This window comes from Oncorhynchus clarkii, chromosome 13 (assembly GCF_045791955.1).
Source record: "Oncorhynchus clarkii lewisi isolate Uvic-CL-2024 chromosome 13, UVic_Ocla_1.0, whole genome shotgun sequence".
NCBI lineage: Eukaryota > Metazoa > Chordata > Actinopteri > Salmoniformes > Salmonidae > Oncorhynchus > Oncorhynchus clarkii.
In genome coordinates, this window is record NC_092159.1 from 63885681 (window position 1) to 63904628 (window position 18948).

At 48.8% G+C, this 18948-nt stretch overlaps 1 protein-coding gene across 1 annotated transcript in view; it reads right to left on the reverse strand.

Annotated features, from left to right (window-relative positions):
• Positions 1 to 1161: 1161 nt before the first annotated feature.
• LOC139365236 (myosin-11-like) overlaps positions 1162 to 18948 on the reverse strand; it is a 65672-nt gene continuing 47885 nt past the window's right edge. The window contains exons 31-44 of the mRNA XM_071102736.1: positions 18359 to 18463; positions 15758 to 15910; positions 15434 to 15537; positions 14899 to 15043; positions 13979 to 14191; positions 13457 to 13669; positions 12835 to 12996; positions 11544 to 11672; positions 11131 to 11216; positions 8826 to 8949; positions 6643 to 6851; positions 4857 to 4965; positions 4220 to 4392; positions 1162 to 1469 (exon numbers count right to left, since the gene is read on the reverse strand). Coding sequence (XP_070958837.1) covers positions 1247 to 1469; positions 4220 to 4392; positions 4857 to 4965; positions 6643 to 6851; positions 8826 to 8949; positions 11131 to 11216; positions 11544 to 11672; positions 12835 to 12996; positions 13457 to 13669; positions 13979 to 14191; positions 14899 to 15043; positions 15434 to 15537; positions 15758 to 15910; positions 18359 to 18463 — 2148 coding nt within the window. The 3' untranslated portion in view covers positions 1162 to 1246. The remainder of the gene's footprint in view (positions 1470 to 4219; positions 4393 to 4856; positions 4966 to 6642; positions 6852 to 8825; positions 8950 to 11130; positions 11217 to 11543; positions 11673 to 12834; positions 12997 to 13456; positions 13670 to 13978; positions 14192 to 14898; positions 15044 to 15433; positions 15538 to 15757; positions 15911 to 18358; positions 18464 to 18948) is intronic.

Sequence of the window (18948 nt, forward strand, 5' to 3'; positions counted from 1 at the left end):
TAAATATGTGTTTCATCTTGGGATGCCTCTTCCTGTATCTAATAAGTCATGTTGGGTTAAATGTGTCTGACCCAACTGTCCTCAATAAAACTGACTTGGTGAAAGAGATGGGTTTTTTTTTGCGGTTGAACAAAATCCACAGACAAGAACACACGATTGTGGATTTGAAAATAGTTTATAGCATTTTAAAATATATATTTAGGTGTTTTCACAAACAATTCAGCCTAATAACCCTTGACACTGAATGGTACTAAAAGCCATGTAGACTTTTGTAGCCTGGGCACCAGTCTGTCTGTGTCCTGTAGGATTGTAGCCTGGGCACCAGTCTGTCTGTGTCCTGTAGGATTGTAGCCTGGGTACCAGTCTGTCTGTGTCCTGTAGGATTGTAGCCTGGGTACCAGTCTGTCTGTGTCCTGTAGGATTGTAGCCTGGGCACCAGTCTGTCTGTGTCCTGTAGGATTGTAGCCTGGGTACCAGTCTGTCTGTCATGAGTTGACATGATGGCACAAACAGATCTGGGATGAGGCTAGTATGATTGTAGAATAAACAACAATTTTATGTGAACCTAAAATCAACGTAGATCATAGCAGTAGGACTGTAGTGTGTGTGTGTCAGTAAGGAACTCATTATGAATGAAAAACAATGACCCAGCACACAGCCTGATATCTGATTAAATCTATCTTTAGACAGTATTGTCCCTGGGTTTACTCTCTATCAACTCAATTCACATTAAATACCCAGATTAAAGAATTAGTTTATTTTAACACACTGCTTGAAAATATAATCAAATAAATAAAAGTAGAGAGAAAAACAATCTTTAAGCTATAACTTCAGATATATATTATAACTTCAGATATATATTATAACTTCAGATATATATTATGACATTGCAATAAGCTATAACTTCAGATATATATTATGACATCTGCAATAAGCTATAACTTCAGTTTAAAACAGCTCACACTGTACTTTGTGACATGTTGGTGACAATAAAAGCTATTGTCACAGACAGGTGAGGCATAAAAAGGGGGCGGGGTATAAGGGAGGGGAAGGAAGAAGGGAGGAGAAAAAGGAGGGAGGGAAGAAGGGTGAAGTGGAAGGAGGGAAAGATTAAAAGGAGGAATGGAAGGAGAGGGAACGAGGGAGGGATAAAGGACAGGAAATGGAAAGATGTATTGAGGGAAGTCAGGGAAGGACAGGAAGAAGGAAGGACAGTGTTTAAAAGGAGGGGTGAGACTTTGTCCCTCTACTCTTCCGGCAGGGTTCCGCTGATGTCCTCTGGAGGCGGGGTGGACGAGAACAGAGGCTCCTCCTCTTCTGGAACGTTGTTTGTGTTCTCAGAATTCCCACCATTCCCTTCATTATCCCCAGCTCTGCTCCTCCGGCTCCCGGTCCTACTCAGGCTGACATTCCCAATGCTCCCCACGCGACGAGGACTGCTGCTGAAAGATGACTCCCCTCCTCCTCGCCTGGGAAGGACGGGAATGTCGGGGAAATAATGGAATTAGAGGCAGAGGGAAGAGGCAGGATAGAAGGCCGTATTGGAGGAAGAGAAGAAAAAGGGTAGAATTTGGAGAAGGGAAGAAGAAGAGATGCCAGAATCAGACAGAGAGGAAATGAGTTAAGTTAGAGGTATAGTTGGTTTCCAGAGCCATGTAAGAAACATATGTGTCTGGATGGTTAGACCTTAAACACGGTTGGACGAAGAACTGGAAGAAAAGTCTGCTATAGAAGAGGAGGGTTTAGAGGTGAAGACAGAGGATGAATGAGAGACCAAGGGTTAGCTAAAGGCTGAGGAGTTTAAGTTTGAGGAAGAGATTGAGGAAGAGTTTGAGGAAGAATTTAAGGTAGATTTTGAGGAAGGCTTTAAGGAAGAATTTGAGGAAGAGTCTGAGGAAGAGTTTAAGGAAGAATTTGAGGAAGATTTTGAGGAAGGCTTTAAGGAAGAATTTGAGGAAGAGTCTGAGGAAGAGTTTAAGGAAGAATTTGAGGAAGATTTTGAGGAAGGCTTTAAGGAAGAAATTGAGGAAGAGTTTGAGGAAGAGTTTAAGGAATAATTTAAGGAAGATTTTGAGGAAGTGTTTGAGAAAGTGTTTGAGGAAGAGTTTGAGAAAGTGTCATCAGAAAAACTTAGTTGAATTAGCTGCAGAGTTGCTGTAGATTCCCAAGTCAAGTAATGATGTGAGTATTAAGTTGATTGTCGAAGTAAAGATGACTCAGCGAGAGGCAGACAGAGAAGCGTTTGAGGGCAAGTTAATATCTAAAGGACAGGTTTGAAGAGGTGTCAGAGTCAGAGACAGAAGAGGAAGAGAAAGAACATCAACATCATAAACAGTCTCGTTTTGGCTGGTCTTCGGCCAGGTGTAGTGTTATATTGTCTACTATATACAGTCCAGGTGTAGTGTTATATTGTCTACTATATACAGGTCAGGTGTAGTGTTATATTGTCTACTATATACAGGCCAGGTGTAGTGTTATATTGTCTACTATATACAGGTCAGGTGTAGTGTTATATTGTCTACTATATACAGGTCAGGTGTAGTGTTATATTGTCTACTATATACAGGTCAGGTGTAGTGTTATATTGTCTACTATATACAGGCCAGGTGTAGTGTTATATTGTCTACTATATACAGGCCAGGTGTAGTGTGTTGTAATTAAGTGATAATGCTCAAGAAGCCATTACTGGCTGACAATGTTCTTATCCCATGCTAGCTAGCTAACTACTGCTAACTTACACGCTGACCTCACCGCTTGTGCCATGTGCCACGAGCATTGCAAAATAAATGTACACACATGTTATTCAATCATTTAATCCAAACTGCTTGCGAGCGTCAACTAGCGTCTGCGTAGCGTCAACTAGAGTCTGCGTAGCGTCAACTAGCGTCCGCGTAGCGCCAACTAGCGTCCGCGTAGCGTCAACTAGCGTCCGCGTAGCACCAACTAGCGTCCGCGTAGCGCCAACTAGCGTCCGCGTAGCGTCAACTAGCGTTTGCGTAGCGTCAACTAGCGTCCGCGTAGCGTCAACTAGCGTCCGCGTAGCGCCAACTAGCGTCCGCGTAGCGCCAACTAGCGTCCGCATAGCGTCAACTAGCGTCTGCGCAGCGCCAACTAGCGTATGCGTAGCGCCAACTAGCATCTGCGTAGCGTCAACTAGCGTCTGCGTAGCGCCAACTAGCGTCTGCATAGCGCCAACTAGCATCTGCGTAGCGCCAACTAGCGTCTGCGTAGCGCCAACTAGCATCTGCGTAGCGCCAACTAGCGTCTGCGTAGCGCCAACTAGCATCTCCGTAGCGTCAACTAGCGTCTGCATAGCGTCAACTAGCGTCCGTGTAGCCAGGCACTAATAGAACTTGGTTCTATTTTTGACGCTTAAAGCGCTGTAAGTCCCGCCTCTCCCATCTCCTCATTGGTTTTTAGCAGCGTGGGTGATTGAAAGATGAACCTGAGGTCCACACTCCAGTCCAGTTGGGGGTGGTAATGCACCTTAAAGTTGGTTGCCAACCACCATATAAAGTCCAGAAGAAGAAGACGGAAGGAGGAGAGATTCTGGCTAGAAACGAACTCGGTTGGCCCTTTTATCTGTGGATTAATAGTCAGAGTAGAGGACCTTGTGCATTTCAGGTAAAATAACAACCCAATGTTTATATCCCTGGACAAATTAGCTAGCAACAGCCAGCTAGCTAGCTAAATTGCCATGAATGTTTCATGCGTTTCGACCTGTCTCCAAATGAATGTATTTGGTTCAGAGTTTGTTTTGATATTTCTAACCTGCGTGTCCTGGTCACGTCGGGTGTGGCTAGACGAAACAAAAAAACATGCACACGATAGCGCACGTGCGCGCCCGGTCTAGTCAGCATGTTACAGTCACGTCAAACTGTGCTGCCAGATCAACAGCAACGTAGCTGCATTTGTTTTTAGCTGTTTTTCTAGTGGCATTCGTTTGTATACATCCATAACAACGAGCTAATGAGGCGCGATTTCGCCTGGCATAGAAAAATGTGCTCTCTCATCAGGACACTGTTGTTCAGAGGAGCTAGCTAACAACACCACTAACACAATCCCTTCAAATTGAACGAGCTGCATTTCTACTATGACTATAACCCTGTAAAACAACTTCACAGCACCTACCTGGTGTAAAAATATAATCTCGAGGTGTATATCAGTGTGATGTCTGCTTAGTGTTGTATTTAAGCCAGGCGGAATAACCTGTGTGTACCTGAGTTTGCTCTTTAGGGCCGACACCTCCCTACTGAGGGCGTCGTTGGCCTCGGAGGCCTCGTCCAGTTCTCTCTGTAACTTCCTGCGTCCCGCGGCAACCCGTTGAGACTCCTCCTCCGCCTCCTCCAGCTGACGCTTCAGCTGCTTCACACGCACGTTAGCCTTCTCCGCCTAGTCTCACGCACACACACACACACACACACACACACACACACACACACACACACACACACACACACACACACACACACACACACACGTGCACCGGAATGTGTGCGCACACACACACACAGACACACAAGCAATGGAATGGGCACACACACACATACATAAGGGAAGGAATCCAAAAAGCAAACTCAAAAATACATTTGAAAATTGAAGGATATGTGTTGGAATGTGTGTGTATATATATATATATATATGTGTGTGTGTGTGTGTGTGTGTGTGTGTGTGTGTGTGTGTGTGTGTCTCTGTGTGTGTGTGTGTGTGTGTTACCTGGTCCTTGTACTGCTCTGCCTGTGTGTGTGTGTCTCTGTGTGTGTATGTATGTGTTACCTGGTCCTTGTACTGCTCTGCCTGCCTGTATGTATGTGTTACCTGGTCCTTGTACTGCTCTGCCTGTATGTATGTGTTACCTGGTCCTTGTGCTGCTCTGCCTGTTTCCTGTCTTCCTCCATCTGGATGGTCAGATCCTTCAGTTTCTTCTCTTTCTGACGCGTTGCTTTAGCGTTGGTCTGTCTCTCTCTGGACACACACACACACACACACACACACACACACACACACACACACACACACACACACACACACACACACACACACACACACACACACACAGACACACACACACACACACACACACACACACACACACACAGAGACACACACACACACACACACACACACACACAGAGACACACACACACACACACACACACACACACACACACACACACACACACACACACACACACACACACACACACACACACACACACACACACACACACAGACACACAGACACACACACACACACACACACACACACACACACACACACACACACACACAAACCAGAACCAGAACCTTACAGCTGTCTCTCTCTGGACACACACCAAGCCAGAACTTCACAGCTGATATATATTTTATTGAGCCTTTCTTTAGGCAGGGTGTCCCATTGATGTCCTCTACCAACAATCTGAATTGTCAGAAAGGTACCAATGCATCCAACTGTAATGATGACTGCACTATCCATTCCATCACTATAGTATTACTATTGGGCTTATACACTCACCGGACAGTTTATTAGGTACACCCATCTAGTACCCGGACAGTTTATTAGGTACACCCATCTAGTACCAGGTCCAGTTTATTAGGTACACCCATCTAGTCAGGGTCGGACCTTCCTTTGCCTCCAGAACAGATTGAATTCTTCGGGGCATTCTACAAGGTGTCGAAAAACGTTTCACAGGGATGTTGACATCACACAAGTACATGGTCGGACCTTCCTTTGCCTCCAGAACAGCTTGAATTCTTCGGGGCATTCTACAAGGTGTCGAAAAACGTTTCTGCAGATTGGACGGCGGTAAACTCATACTGGGAACAGTCAGTTCCATCTCATCGCAAAGATATTCTATTGGGTTGAGGTCTGGGGACTGACCTGGGGACTGTTCTGGGGACTGACCTGGGGACTGATCTGGGGACTGACCTGGGGACTGATCTGGGGACTGACCTGGGGACTGATCTGGGGACTGATCTGGGGACTGACCTGGGGACTGATCTGGGGACTGACCTGGGGACTGATCTGGGGACTGATCTGGGGACTGGTCTGGGGACTGATCTGGGGACTGATCTGGGGACTGGTCTGGGGACTGACCTGGGGACTGGTCTGGGGACTGACCTGGGGACTGACCTGGGGACTGGTCTGGGGACTGATCTGGCCACTCAAGTAAACTGAACTCGCTGTCATTTTCCAGGCAATGTTTTCCCACTTCTCTATTGTAGTGGATCACGTGTCCACTGGAGCCGCTTCTTCCTGTTCGTAGCTGATGGGAGGGGAAACCGGTGTGGTTGTCTGCTGCAACAGCCCATGACAGAGACAGAGATCGATGAGATGTGCATTCGTGAGATGCCATTATTTGTCTGTTTGTGTCCCGTCTGTTGGATTGCACGAGTCTTGCCGTGGTGTACCTAATAAACTGTCCAGTGTATATTTACCTACCTTGCCTTTTGCATTGAGATCAAGTTCTTTATGTAGTTCATCATGACCATGTGAGCAAAAAGTACATTTCCCATCATCCTCTCCTGCCCCCACCTGTTCTCCAGCCAGAGCTGTTCCTGTCTCCTCCTCTCCTCTCCTCGCCTCCCCCTCTCCTGTTCTCCAGCCCTCTCCCTCCTCTCCTCCCCCTCTCCTGTCCTTACCTGTTCTCCAGCTCCAGCTGCTCCTCCAGCTGGTGTAGTTTGGCCTCCAGGGCGGCGATGGAGGATTTGAACTTTGACCTCCCCTGACCCTCCATCTCCTGTAGCTTGACCTTCAGATCCTTGTTCTGCCTCTCAAGCTGCTGTCTGGCGCCCTCACTGCTCTGGGAGGAACTACGCTCAGCCTGCAGCTCACTGCTCAACTGGTCCACCTAGGGGGAAGGGATAGAGAGACGCAAAGTCATCATATTAGAGAGGGGGTCATGGGAGGAAGAGGTTAGGACCAGGAGGAAGAGATAAAAGATGCCCTCTGGTCTGACAGTAAAGGGAAGAGGTATAGAGACAGTAAGGGGAAGAGGTAGGGAGACAGTAAAGGGAAGAGGTAGGGAGACAGTAAAGGGAAGAGGTAGAGAGACAGTAAAGGGAAGAGGTAGGGAGACAGTAAAGGGAAGAGGTAGGGAGACAATAAAGGGAAGAGGTAGAGAGAGAGTAAAGGGAAGAGGTAGGGAGACAGTAAAGGGAAGAGGTAGGGAGACAGTAAAGGGAAGAGGTAGGGAGACAGTAAAGGGAAGAGGTAGGGAGACAGTAAAGGGAAGAGGTAGGGAGACAGTAAAGGGAAGAGGTAGAGAGACAGTAAAGGGAAGAGGTAGGGAGACAGTAAAGGGAAGAGGTCGGGAGACAATAAAGGGAAGAGGTAGAGAGACAGTAAAGGGAAGAGGTAGGGAGACAGTAAAGGGAGACAGTAAAGGGAAGAGGTAGGGAGACAGTAAAGGGAAGAGGTAGGGAGACAGTAAAGGGAAGAGGTAGGGAGACAGTAAAGGGAAGAGGTAGGGAGACAGTAAAGGGAAGAGGTAGAGAGACAGTAAAGGGAAGAGGTAGAGAGACAGTAAAGGGAAGAGGTCGGGAGACAATAAAGGGAAGAGGTAGAGAGACAGTAAAGGGAAGAGGTAGGGAGACAGTAAAGGGAGACAGTAAAGGGAAGAGGTAGGGAGACAGTAAAGGGAAGAGGTAGGGAGACAGTAAAGGGAAGAGGTAGGGAGACAGTAAAGGGAAGAGGTAGGGAGACAGTAAAGGGAAGAGGTAGGGAGACAGTAAAGGGAAGAGGTAGGGAGACAATAAAGGGAAGAGGTAGAGAGACAGTAAAGGGAAGAGGTCGGGAGACAGTAAAGGGAAGAGGTAGGGAGACAGTAAAGGGAAGAGGTAGGGAGACAGTAAAGGGAAGAGGTAGGGAGACAGTAAAGGGAAGAGGTAGAGAGACAGTAAAGGGAAGAGGTAGGGAGACAGTAAAGGGAAGAGGTCGGGAGACAATAAAGGGAAGAGGTAGAGAGACAGTAAAGGGAAGAGGTCGGGAGACAGTAAAGGGAAGAGGTAGGGAGACAGTAAAGGGAGACAGTAAAGGGAAGAGGTAGGGAGACAGTAAAGGGAAGAGGTAGGGAGACAGTAAAGGGAAGAGGTAGGGAGACAGTAAAGGGAAGAGGTAGGGAGACAGTAAAGGGAAGAGGTAGGGAGACAGTAAAGGGAAGAGGTAGGGAGACAATAAAGGGAAGAGGTAGAGAGACAGTAAAGGGAAGAGGTCGGGAGACAGTAAAGGGAAGAGGTAGGGAGACAGTAAAGGGAGACAGTAAAGGGAAGAGGTAGGGAGACAGTAAAGGGAAGAGGTAGGGAGACAGTAAAGGGAAGAGGTAGGGAGACAGTAAAGGGAAGAGGTAGGGAGACAGTAAAGGGAAGAGGTAGGGAGACAGTAAAGGGAAGAGGTAGGGAGACAGTAAAGGGAAGAGGTAGGGAGACAGTAAAGGGAAGAGGTAGGGAGACAGTAAAGGGAAGAGGTAGGGAGACAGTAAAGGGAAGAGGTAGGGAGGCAGTAAATGGAAGAGGTAGGGAGACAGTAAAGGGAAGAGGTAGGGAGACAGTAAAGGGAAGAGGTAGGGAGACAGTAAAGGGAAGAGGTAGGGAGACAGTAAAGGGAAGAGGTCGGGAGACAGTAAAGGGAAGAGGTAGGGAGACAGTAAAGGGAAGAGGTAGGGAGACAGTAAAGGGAAGAGGTAGGGAAGTCACTGAGTGTCTCTTGGTCTGCGCCTCCTCCCTTCACACTACCTAGTGCATACTCCCCTCCACGTAAACCCTACCTAAAGCACACTCCCCTCCCACCTACACACTACCTAGTGTAAACTCCCCTCCTCTCCTACCTGTTGCTGTGTCTTCCGGAGGCGGTCGTGGAGGTTCTCCATGTTGGCCTGCTCCTCCTCCAGCTCTTCCTCTAGCTGGCTGATCTTAGCCTCCAGACGACGCTTCTCATCAGACATCATAGATCTGAGAAGAGGAGGAAGAGGAGAGGAGGAGGAGGGTAAGAGGAGGAGGAGGGAGGATAGGAGGAGGAGAGGAAGAGGAGGAGGAGCAGATGAGCAGAGACTTACAGTATAAATGTCAATAGTCTGCACTGAATTGAATGGGAGAAACTAATGAGTTAAAGGTAAGGCTTAGGTTTAAGTGTTAAGTTTGGGTTAAGGGTTACGTTTAGGTTTAAGGCTTAAGTTTGGGTTAAGGGTTAAGTTTAAGGGTTAAGTTTTTGGTTAAGGGTTAGGTTTAAGGGTTAAGTTTGGGTTAAGGGTTAGGTCTAGGCATTAGGGTTAAGGTTAGTTTTAGGGTATGGCTAAGTTTGGGTTAAGGGTTAGGTTTAGGTTTAAGGGTTAAGTTTGGGTTAAAGGTTTAAGGGTTAAGGGTTAGGTTTAAGGGTTAAGTTTGGGTTAAGGGTTAGGGTTAAGGGTTAAGTTGGGGTTAGGGTTAAGGGTTCAGTTGGGTTAAGGGTTAGGTTTAAGGGTTAAGCTTGGGTCAAGGGTTAAGTTTAGGCATAAGGGTTAAGGTTAGTTTTAGGGTATGGTTAAGTTTGGGTTAAGGGTTAAGTTTGGGTTAAGGGTTAAGGTTAGTTTTAGGGTATGGTTAGGTTAAGGGTTAAGGTTAGTTTTAGGGTAGGGTTAAGTTTGGGTTAAGGGTTAGGTTTAAGGGTTAAGTTTGGGTTAAGGGTTAAGGTTAGGTTTAAGGGTTACGTTTGGCTTAAGGGTTAAGTTTAGGCTTAAGGGTTAAGGTTAGTTTTAGGGTAGGGTTAAGTTTGGGATAAGGGTTATGGTTAGTTTTAGGGTAGGGTTAAGTTTGGGTTAAGGGTTAGGTTTAAGGGTTAAGTTTGGGTTAGGGTTAAGGTTAGTTTTAGGGGATGGTTTAGTTTGGGTTAAGGGTTAGGCATAAGGGTTAAGGTTAGTTTTAGGGTATGGTTAAGTTTGGGTTAAGGGTTAAGGTTAGTTTTAGGGTATGGTTAGGTTTGGGTTAAGGGTTAAGGTTAGTTTTAGGGTATGGTTAGGTTTGGGTTAAGGGTTAGGTTTAAGGGTTACGTTTGGGTTAAGGGTTAGGTTTAAGGGTTAAAGTTAGTTTTAGGGTATAGTTAGGTTTGGGTTAGGTTTGGGTTAAGGGTTAGGTTAGTTTTAGGGTATGGTTAGGTTTGGGTTAAGGGTTAGGTTTAAGGGTTAAGGTTAGTTTTAGGGTAGGGTTAGTTTTGGGTTAAGGGTTAGGTTAGTTTTAGGGTAGGGTTAGGTTTGGGTTAAGGGTTAAGATTAGTTTTAGGGTATGGTTAGGTTTGGGTTAAGGGTTAAGGTTAGTTTTAGGGCAGGGTTAGGTTTGGGTTAAGGGTTAAGATTAGTTTTAGGGTATGGTTAGGTTTGGGTTAAGGGTTAAGGTTAGTTTTAGGGTAGGGTTAGTTTTGGGTTAAGGGTTAGGTTAGTTTTAGGGTAGGGTTAGATTTGGGTTAAGGGTTATGTTAGTTTTAGGATAGGGTTAGATTTGGGTTAAGGGTTAGGTTAGTTTTAGGGTATGGTTAGGTTTGGGTTAGGTTTGGGTTAAGGGTTAGGTTAGTTTTAGGGTAGGGTTAGGTTTGGGTTAAGGGTTAGGTTAGTTTTAGGGTAGGGTTAGATTTGGGTTAAGGGTTATGTTAGTTTTAGGATAGGGTTAGATTTGGGTTAAGGGTTAGGTTAGTTTTAGGGTATGGTTAGGTTTGGGTTAAGGGTTAGGTTAGTTTTAGGGTAGGGTTAGGTTTGGGTTAAGGGTTAGGTTAGTTTTAGGGTAGGGTTAGGTTTGGGTTAAGGGTTAGGTTAGTTTTAGGGTAGGGTTAGGTTTGGGTTAAGGGTTAGGTTTGGGTTAAGGGTTAGGTTTGGGTTAAGGGTTAGGTTAGTTTTAGGGTAGGGTTAGGTTTGGGTTAAGGGTTAGGTTAGTTTTAGGGTATGGTTAGGTTTGGGTTAAGGGTTAGGTGTTAACAGTACTGAGGATGTTGTCACATGTCCAGATGTTCTACATCAATACAGATGAAGGAAAATAGATGAGGCCTGTGTCCCATATTACATCCTATTCCCTTTATAGTGCACTACTTTAGATCACGGACCAATGGCCTATAGGGTGGCATTTGGGACACAGTCTAGGGGACCTTTTAAAAGTAGCCTACACACTCACTTCCCAGAGTTGCTGGCCAGATCCTCAGACATCTCATCTCTCTCTGTCTCGGCCTGCTTACGAGCCCTCTCTGCCGCAGCCAAGTCCTACAGGGGGGACAAAGAGTGAAGAGATGTAGGAGGAGAGATGGGGGGCATTTTAGGAGACAAGAACAGGAGAGAGACAGAGTGAAGGTTCTAGTGATGTGTGTATCACAAGGCAATATTCTCCCATGTTAACATGGGAGGACAAAGAGAGAGACAGAGGGAGGGGGGGGGAAGGGCGAGAGAAGGGGGGAGAGAGAGAGGGAGAGAGAAGGGGGAGGACAACGAGAGAGAGAGGGAGAGAGAGGGGGGAGGGAGGGGCAGAGACAGAGGGGGGAGGACAAAGATAGAGGGAGAGAGGGGGGGGGGGGGGGACAGAGAAGACTGTACCTCCTGTAGCTGCATGAAGCTGGCCTCCAGGGTCTTGGCTCTCCTCTCTGACTCCCTGGCTGAGGATAGTACCTCCTTCTGGGCTGCACGGGAATCCTCCACCTCCCTCTGGAGCTCCTTCATCTGGGCCTGAGGAGGTGGGAGGAGAAGGAATAGGCGCCGGAGAGGGAGGAAATGGAAGTCATTAGTGGAGAAATGCAGAGTCTACAGACAACTTCCCCCTACAGCCAGGATCAGAGTCTACAGACAACTTCCCCCCAAAGCCAGGATCAGAGTCTACAGACAACTTCCCCCCACAGCCAGGATCAGAGTCTACAGACAACTTCCCCCTACATCCAGGATCAGAGTCTACAGACAACTTCCCCTACAGCCAGGATCAGAGTCTACAGACAACTTCCCCCCACAGCCAGGATCAGAGTCTACAGACAACTTCCCCCCCAAAGCCAGGATCAGAGTCTACAGACAACTTCCCCCCACAGACAGGATCAGAGTCTACAGACAACTTCCCCCTACAGCCAGGATCAGAGTCTACAGACAACTTCCCCTGCAGCCAGGATCAGAGTCTACAGACAACTTCCCCCCAAAGCCAGGATCAGAGTCTACAGACAACTTCCCCCCCAAAGCCAGGATCAGAGTCTACAGATAACTCTCCCCTACATCCAGGATCAGTCTACAGATAACTCTCCCCTACATCCAGGATCAGTCTACAGATAACTCTCCCCTACAGCCAGGATCAGTCTACAGATAACTCTCCCCTACATCCAGGATCAGTCTACAGATAACTCTCCCCTACATCCAGGATCAGTCTACAGATAACTCTCCCCTACATCCAGGATCAGTCTACAGATAACTCTCCCCTACATCCAGGATCAGTCTACAGATAACTCTCCCCTACAGCCAGGATCAGTCTACAGATAACTCTCTCCTACAGCCAGGATCAGAGTCTATAGACAACTTCCCCCTACATCCAGGATCAGAGTCTACAGACAACTTCCCCCTACATCCAGGATCAGAGTCCACAGACAACTTCCCCCTACAGCCAGGATCAGAGTCTACAGACAACTTCCCCCTACATCCAGGATCAGAGTCTACAGACAACTTCCCCCTACATCCAGGATCAGTCTACAGATAACTCTCCCCTACAGCCAGGATCAGTCTACAGATAACTCTCCCCTACAGCCCGGATCAGAGTCTACAGACAACTTCCCCCTACATCCAGGATCAGAGTCTACAGACAACTTCCCCCTACATCCAGGATCTCAGTGTTGTTCCTCTGTGGTGTGTGACTGACCTGTATCTTGCGCAGCTGTTTGACGGCCTCGTCACGCCCCCTACTGGTGGCTTCCACCTGGTCCTCCAGATCATTCACCTCTCCTTCCAGCTTCTTCCTCCCTGCTGTCGCCCCCGCACGCTGCCTCCTCTCCTCCTCCAGCTCACCCTCCAGCTCACGCACCTGGAGGAGAGGGAGAGAGGGAGGGGAGAGGAGGGAGGAAGAGGCAGAGAGGTTAGAGGGCTGTCACCCCCACATGCTGCCTCCGCTCCTCCTCCAGCTCACGCCCCAGGAGAGAATGAGGGAGATTAGACACCCCCTCTCCTCCTCTCCTTCACCTGGTCCTACCTGTTTCCATAGTTGTTTCTACCTCTCCTCCTTCTGTCTCCTCCTCTCCTCCCCCTTTCTCCTCCTCTCCTCTCCTCCCCCTGTCTTCTCGTCCCCTCCCCGTCTCCTACCTGTTTCAGTAGTTGTCTCCTCCTCCCCTCCCCTGTCTCCTCCTCCCCTCCCCTGTCTTCTCGTCCCCTCCCCGTCTCCTACCTGTTTCAGTAGTTGTCTCCTCCTCCCCTCCCCTGTCTCCTCCTCTCCTCCCCTGTCTCCTCCTCTCCTCCCCCTGTCTTCTCGTCCCCTCCCCGTCTCCTACCTGTTTCAGTAGTTGTTTCCTCCTCTCCTCCCCCTGTTCGTCTCGTCCCTGCAGGTCTCTGTCATGCTGTGTCTTCATGGCCTGCGTGTTGACCTCCAGACGTAGCTTAGCATCCTCCGCGACCTGTAGCTCGTCCTCCAGCTCCTCCATCTGGGTCCGCATCTCATCCAGCACCGCCTCCAGACCTCGCTTCGTCTTCTCCAACTCATGGACCTGGCCAACCCACAACACAATCAGTCACAATGAACTTGACAACAGGGGCACGAGAGAGAGAGAGACAAAGAAAGAGAGAGCTTGATGGAGGGAGAGAAAGAGAAAGCTTAATGGAGAAAGAGGGGAAGAGAAAGAGAGGGAGAGAAAGGGAGAGAGTGAAAGAGAGGGCGAGAAAGGGAGATAGTGAAAGAGAGGGAGAGAGGGAGATAGTGAAAGGGAGAGAGTGAAAGAGAGAGAGAAAAAGAGAGGAAGAGAAAGAGAGGGAGAGAAAGGGAGAGACTGAAAGATGAAGAGAGCAAGCACACTCACGTTCTTCCCGACATCGTCCTTGGAGCTGACCAGGTCCTCCATCTCTGCCCTGAGGGCCTTGTTGCTTCTCTCCTGCTCCTCCAGGGAGCCCTGCATCTCCTCCAAGGCCCTCCCCAGAGCCAGCGCCCGCGTCTCCTTCTCTCTGGCCTCCGCCTCCGCTCGGTCACGCTCCTCAGCATACTTACCGGAGATGGAACGCTCCTCTGCTAGCATCTGAGAGAGGGGAGGAGAGGTGGGAGGGAGGGAGGAAGAGGGGAGGAGAGGTGGGAGGGAGGGAGGGAGGTGGGAGGGAGGGAGGGAGAGGGAGAGGGGAGGAGTGGAGTGGTGGGAGGGAGGGAGGGAGGGAGGGTGGGAGGGAGGGAGGGAGAGGAGAGGGGAGAGAGAGGAGATGAGAAAATTACAGATTTTCACAGGTGGAGGCAAAGATAATAGCTGTTAAAGGTTGGCAAGACAGCACAAACAGATACGGAACCAGGCTGACTTCCCTTTCTTAATTGCCCCTGAGGGGATAAATTAAGTTGAATTGAATTGGATTGAATTGAACTGAGTTGAATCGATTTGAGTTTAATGAAGTTGAATTAAGTTGAATTGAGTTGAAATGAATTGAAATGAGTTGAATTGAATTGAACGGAGTTGAATCGATTTGAGTTTAATGAAGTTGAATTGAGTTGAATTGAGTTGAAATGAATTGAAATGAGTTGAATTGAATTGAACTGAGTTGAATCGATTTGAGTTTAATGAAGTTGAATTGAGTTGAATTGAGTTGAAATGAGTTGAATTGAATTGAACTGAGTTGAATCGATTTGAGTTTAATGAAGTTGAATTGAGTTGAAATGAATTGAAATGAGTTGAATTGAATTGAACTGAGTTGAATCGATTTGAGTTTAATGAAGTTGAATTGAGTTGAACGGACTACTAGCCTGGTCAAACTTCCTCTGTTTCTTTTCCAGGTTGGAGACCAAGGTTCTCTGGTTGTCCAGGTCCATCAGAATGTCCTCCAGTTCCTGCTGTAGTCGGATCCTGTTCTTCTCCAGTTTATCATAGGCACACACCTTCTCCTCATACCTACAAACACACCATGGAGGAGCAACATATACTTACATACGGTTAGTTATATATATATTATATACAGTATGTCTATACAGATGCAGGATCTTCATTTGACCAGTAATGTCGCAGCAAAATAATCCTGCAGCAACAGGATTTGAACGTTTTAAAGTCCATAATGTTGCTACTAGCTAGTCCCCCACAAAAAAAGTGCAATACTGTTAATATAACCCAGGTTTTCCAGTGAATTTATTTAAATCACGAAGATCATCTGCTCATTCCTGCTGCGCAGGAAAATTGTCAGCAACAAATTGAGTGATCAAATTAAGATCCTACACATGTTTTATTCTAAATATATATATCACTATTATATACAGTATATTTATCTTATATGTGTAATTGTCGTACTGTGAGTTGGCAGCCTCCAGGTCTCTCTGCAGACGTTTCTTCCCCTCCTCCAGGACTTCCACTGTTCCCTGCTGCTCATCCAGATGCTTCTTACAGTCAGACAGCTGACGAGAGAGGGTCAAACTCTATATTCTCTTTCTGTAACAGTACTGACCTCTCTCTCTCTCTACTGACCTGCATGTTGAGGCTGGAGGCCTGTCTCTCTCCACTGACCTGCATGTTGAGGCTGGAGGCCTGTCTCTCTACTGACCTGCATGTTGAGGCTGGAGGCCTGTCTCTCTACTGACCTGCATGTTGACGCTGGAGGCCTGTCTCTCCACTGACCTGCATGTTGAGGCTGGAGGCCTGTCTCTCCACTCCTCTCTTGGCCTCTGTCTCTTCCTCCAGCTGTTCGAGAAGGTTGTTCCTGTCTTCCTCTGTCTGGCGAAGACGACCTGACAGGTTCAGCTTCTGACGAGTCTCCTCTGACAACAACTCCTGTAGGGGGGAGGGGGGAGAGAGAGGGGGAGGGAGGAGAGGGGGAGGGGAGAGAGGAGGAGAGAGGGGGGAGAGATGAGGAGAGAGGGGGAGAGAGGGAGAGGGGGGAGAGATGAGGAGAGAGGGGGAGAGAGGGGAGAGAGGGGAGATGAGAGAGGAGGAGAGGGGGAGGAGAGAGAGGAGGAAAAGAGAGGGAGGGGAGAGAGGAGGAGAGGGGGCGGGGAGAGAGGAGGAAATAGGGAGAGAGGAGGAGAGGGGGAGGGGAGAGAGGAGTAGGGGGGAGGAGAGAGAGGAGGAGAAAGAGAGGGGAGGGGAGAGAGGAGGAGAGGGGGAGGGGAGAGAGGAGGAGAAAGGGAGAGAGGGGGGAGAGAGGAGGAGAGGGGGAGGGGAGAGAGGAGGAGAGAGGAGGGGAGAGAGGAGGAGAAAGGGAGAGAGGGGGGAGAGAGGAGGAGAGGGGGAGGGGAGAGAGGAGGAGAGAGGAGGGGAGAGAGGAGGAGAAAGGGAGAGAGGGGGAGAGAGGGGGAGAAAGGGAGAGAGGGGGGAGAGAGGAGGAGAAAGGGAGAGAGAGGGGGAAAGAGGGGGAGAAAGGGAGAGAGGGGGGAGAGAGGAGGAGAAAGGGAGAGAGAGGGGGAGAGAGGAGGAGAGGGGGGAGAGAGGGGGAGAGAGGAGGAGAGAGGGGGAGAGAGGAGGAGAAAGGGAGAGAGAGGGGTTGAGAGAGGAGGAGAGAGGGGGGAGAGAGGAGGAGAAAGGGAGAGAGAGGGGGGAGAGAGGAGGAGAGAGGGAGAGAGAGGGGGGAGAGAGGAGGAGAGAGGGGGGAGAGAGGAGGAGAAAGGGAGAGAGGAGGAGAAAGGGAGAGAGGAGGAGAAAGGGAGAGAGGGGAAACAGATAAACGTAAACAGGTTGTGGTAGTGTGTTGTCGTTCACTTTAGCCTCAAACTTAAAATGACTTAAAAAACAAAGTATTAGACAGGGGGGCAACCCGAAAAATAAACTCTATCTGTCACTCCGAGAAGGTTTCCCTGGCAGCTGAACATCCCATATCTATTCAGTGTTTCCCCTACCAGTTGTTCTGTGAAGTAAGTCAGAGAGTCCTGTAGGTCTGAGTCTCACCCGAGTGTCCTGTAGGTCTGAGTCTCACCTGAGAGTCCTGTAGGTCTGAGTCTCACCTGAGAGTCCTGTAGGTCTGAGTCTCACCTGAGAGTCCTGTAGGTCTGAGTCTCACCCGAGAGTCCTGTAGGTCTGAGTCCTGTAGGTCTGAGTCTCACCTGAGAGTCCTGTAGGTCTGAGTCTCACCTGAGAGTCCTGTAGGTCTGAGTCTCACCTGAGAGTCCTGTAGGTCTGAGTCTCACCCGAGAGTCCTGTAGGTCTGAGTCCTGTAGGTCTGAGTCTCACCTGAGAGTCCTGTAGGTCTGAGTCTCACCTGAGAGTCCTGTAGGTCTGAGTCTCACCTGAGAGTCCTGTAGGTCTGAGTCTCACCCGAGAGTCCTGTAGGTCTGAGTCCTGTAGGTCTGAGTCTCACCTGAGAGTCCTGTAGGTCTGAGTCCTGTAGGTCTGAGTCTCACCTGAGAGTCCTGTAGGTCTGAGTCCTGTAGGTCTGAGTCTCACTTGAGAGTCCTGTAGGTCTGAGTCCTGTAGGTCTGAGTCTCACCCGAGAGTCCTGTAGGTCTGAGTCTCACCTGAGAGTCCTGTAGGTCTGAGTCCTGTAGGTCTGAGTCTCACCTGAGAGTCCTGTAGGTCTGAGTCCTGTAGGTCTGAGTCTCACCAGGAGTCCTGTAGGTCTGAGTCTCACCCGAGAGTCCTGTAGGTCTGAGTCTCACCTGAGAGTCCTGTAGGTCTGAGTCTCACCTGAGAGTCCTGTAGGTCTGAGTCTCACCTGAGAGTCCTGTAGGTCTGAGTCTCACCCGAGAGTCCTGTAGGTCTGAGTCTCATCTGAGAGTCCTGTAGGTCTGAGTCTCATCTGAGAGTCCTGTAGGTCTGAGTCCTGTAGGTCTGAGTCTCACCTGAGAGTCCTGTGGGTCTGAGTCCTGTAGGTCTGAGTCTCACCGAGAGTCCTGTGGGTCTGAGTCTCACCTGAGAGTCCTGTAGGTCTGAGTCTCACCGAGAGTCCTGTAGGTCTGAGTCTCACCTGAGAGTCCTGTAGGTCTGAGTCTCACCCAGGAGTCCTGTAGGTCTGAGTCTCACCTGAGAGTCCTGTAGGTCTGAGTCTCACCTGAGAGTCCTGTAGGTCTGAGTCTCACCTGAGAGTCCTGTAGGTCTGAGTCTCACCCGAGAGTCCTGTAGGTCTGAGTCTCATCTGAGAGTCCTGTAGGTCTGAGTCTCACCTGAGAGTCCTGTAGGTCTGAGTCTCACCCGAGAGTCCTGTAGGTCTGAGTCTCACCCGAGAGTCCTGTAGGTCTGAGTCCTGTAGGTCTGAGTCTCACCTGAGAGTCCTGTAGGTCTGAGTCTCACCTGAGAGTCATGTAGCTGGGACCCCAGACTGACCAGGTCTTTACTCAGTTTAATGTTCTTCCCCTCCACCTCATTCAGCAGACCGCTCACACTGTCCAACTCAGACTGGAACAGAGGGATGAGAGAAGAAGGGGATGAGAGGAGAAGGGGATGAGAGGAGAAGGGGATGAGAGAAGAAGGGAATGAGAGAAGAAGGGGATAAGAGAAGAAGGGGAGGAGAAAAGAAGGGGATGAGAGAAGGGGAAAGAAGAAGGGGATGAGAGAAGAAGTGGATGAGAGGAGAAGGGGATGAGAGAAGAAGGGGATGAGAGAAGAAGGGGATGAGAGAAGAAGGGGATGAGAGAAGAAGGGGATGAGAGAAGAAGGGGAAAGAAGAAGGGGATGAGAGAAGAAGTGGATGAGAGAAGAAGGGGAAAGAAGAAGGGGATGAGAGAAGAAGGGGATGAGAGAAGAAGGGGATGAGAGGAGAAGTGGATGGGAGAAAAGAGCAGCAGGTTGTCACAAACATGAAATAATAAATGATGATGTCTGTCATCATGTGAATAAAAACACACCAGATCCGCTCCTTCATCCCCAGGTCCTTGCTGTAA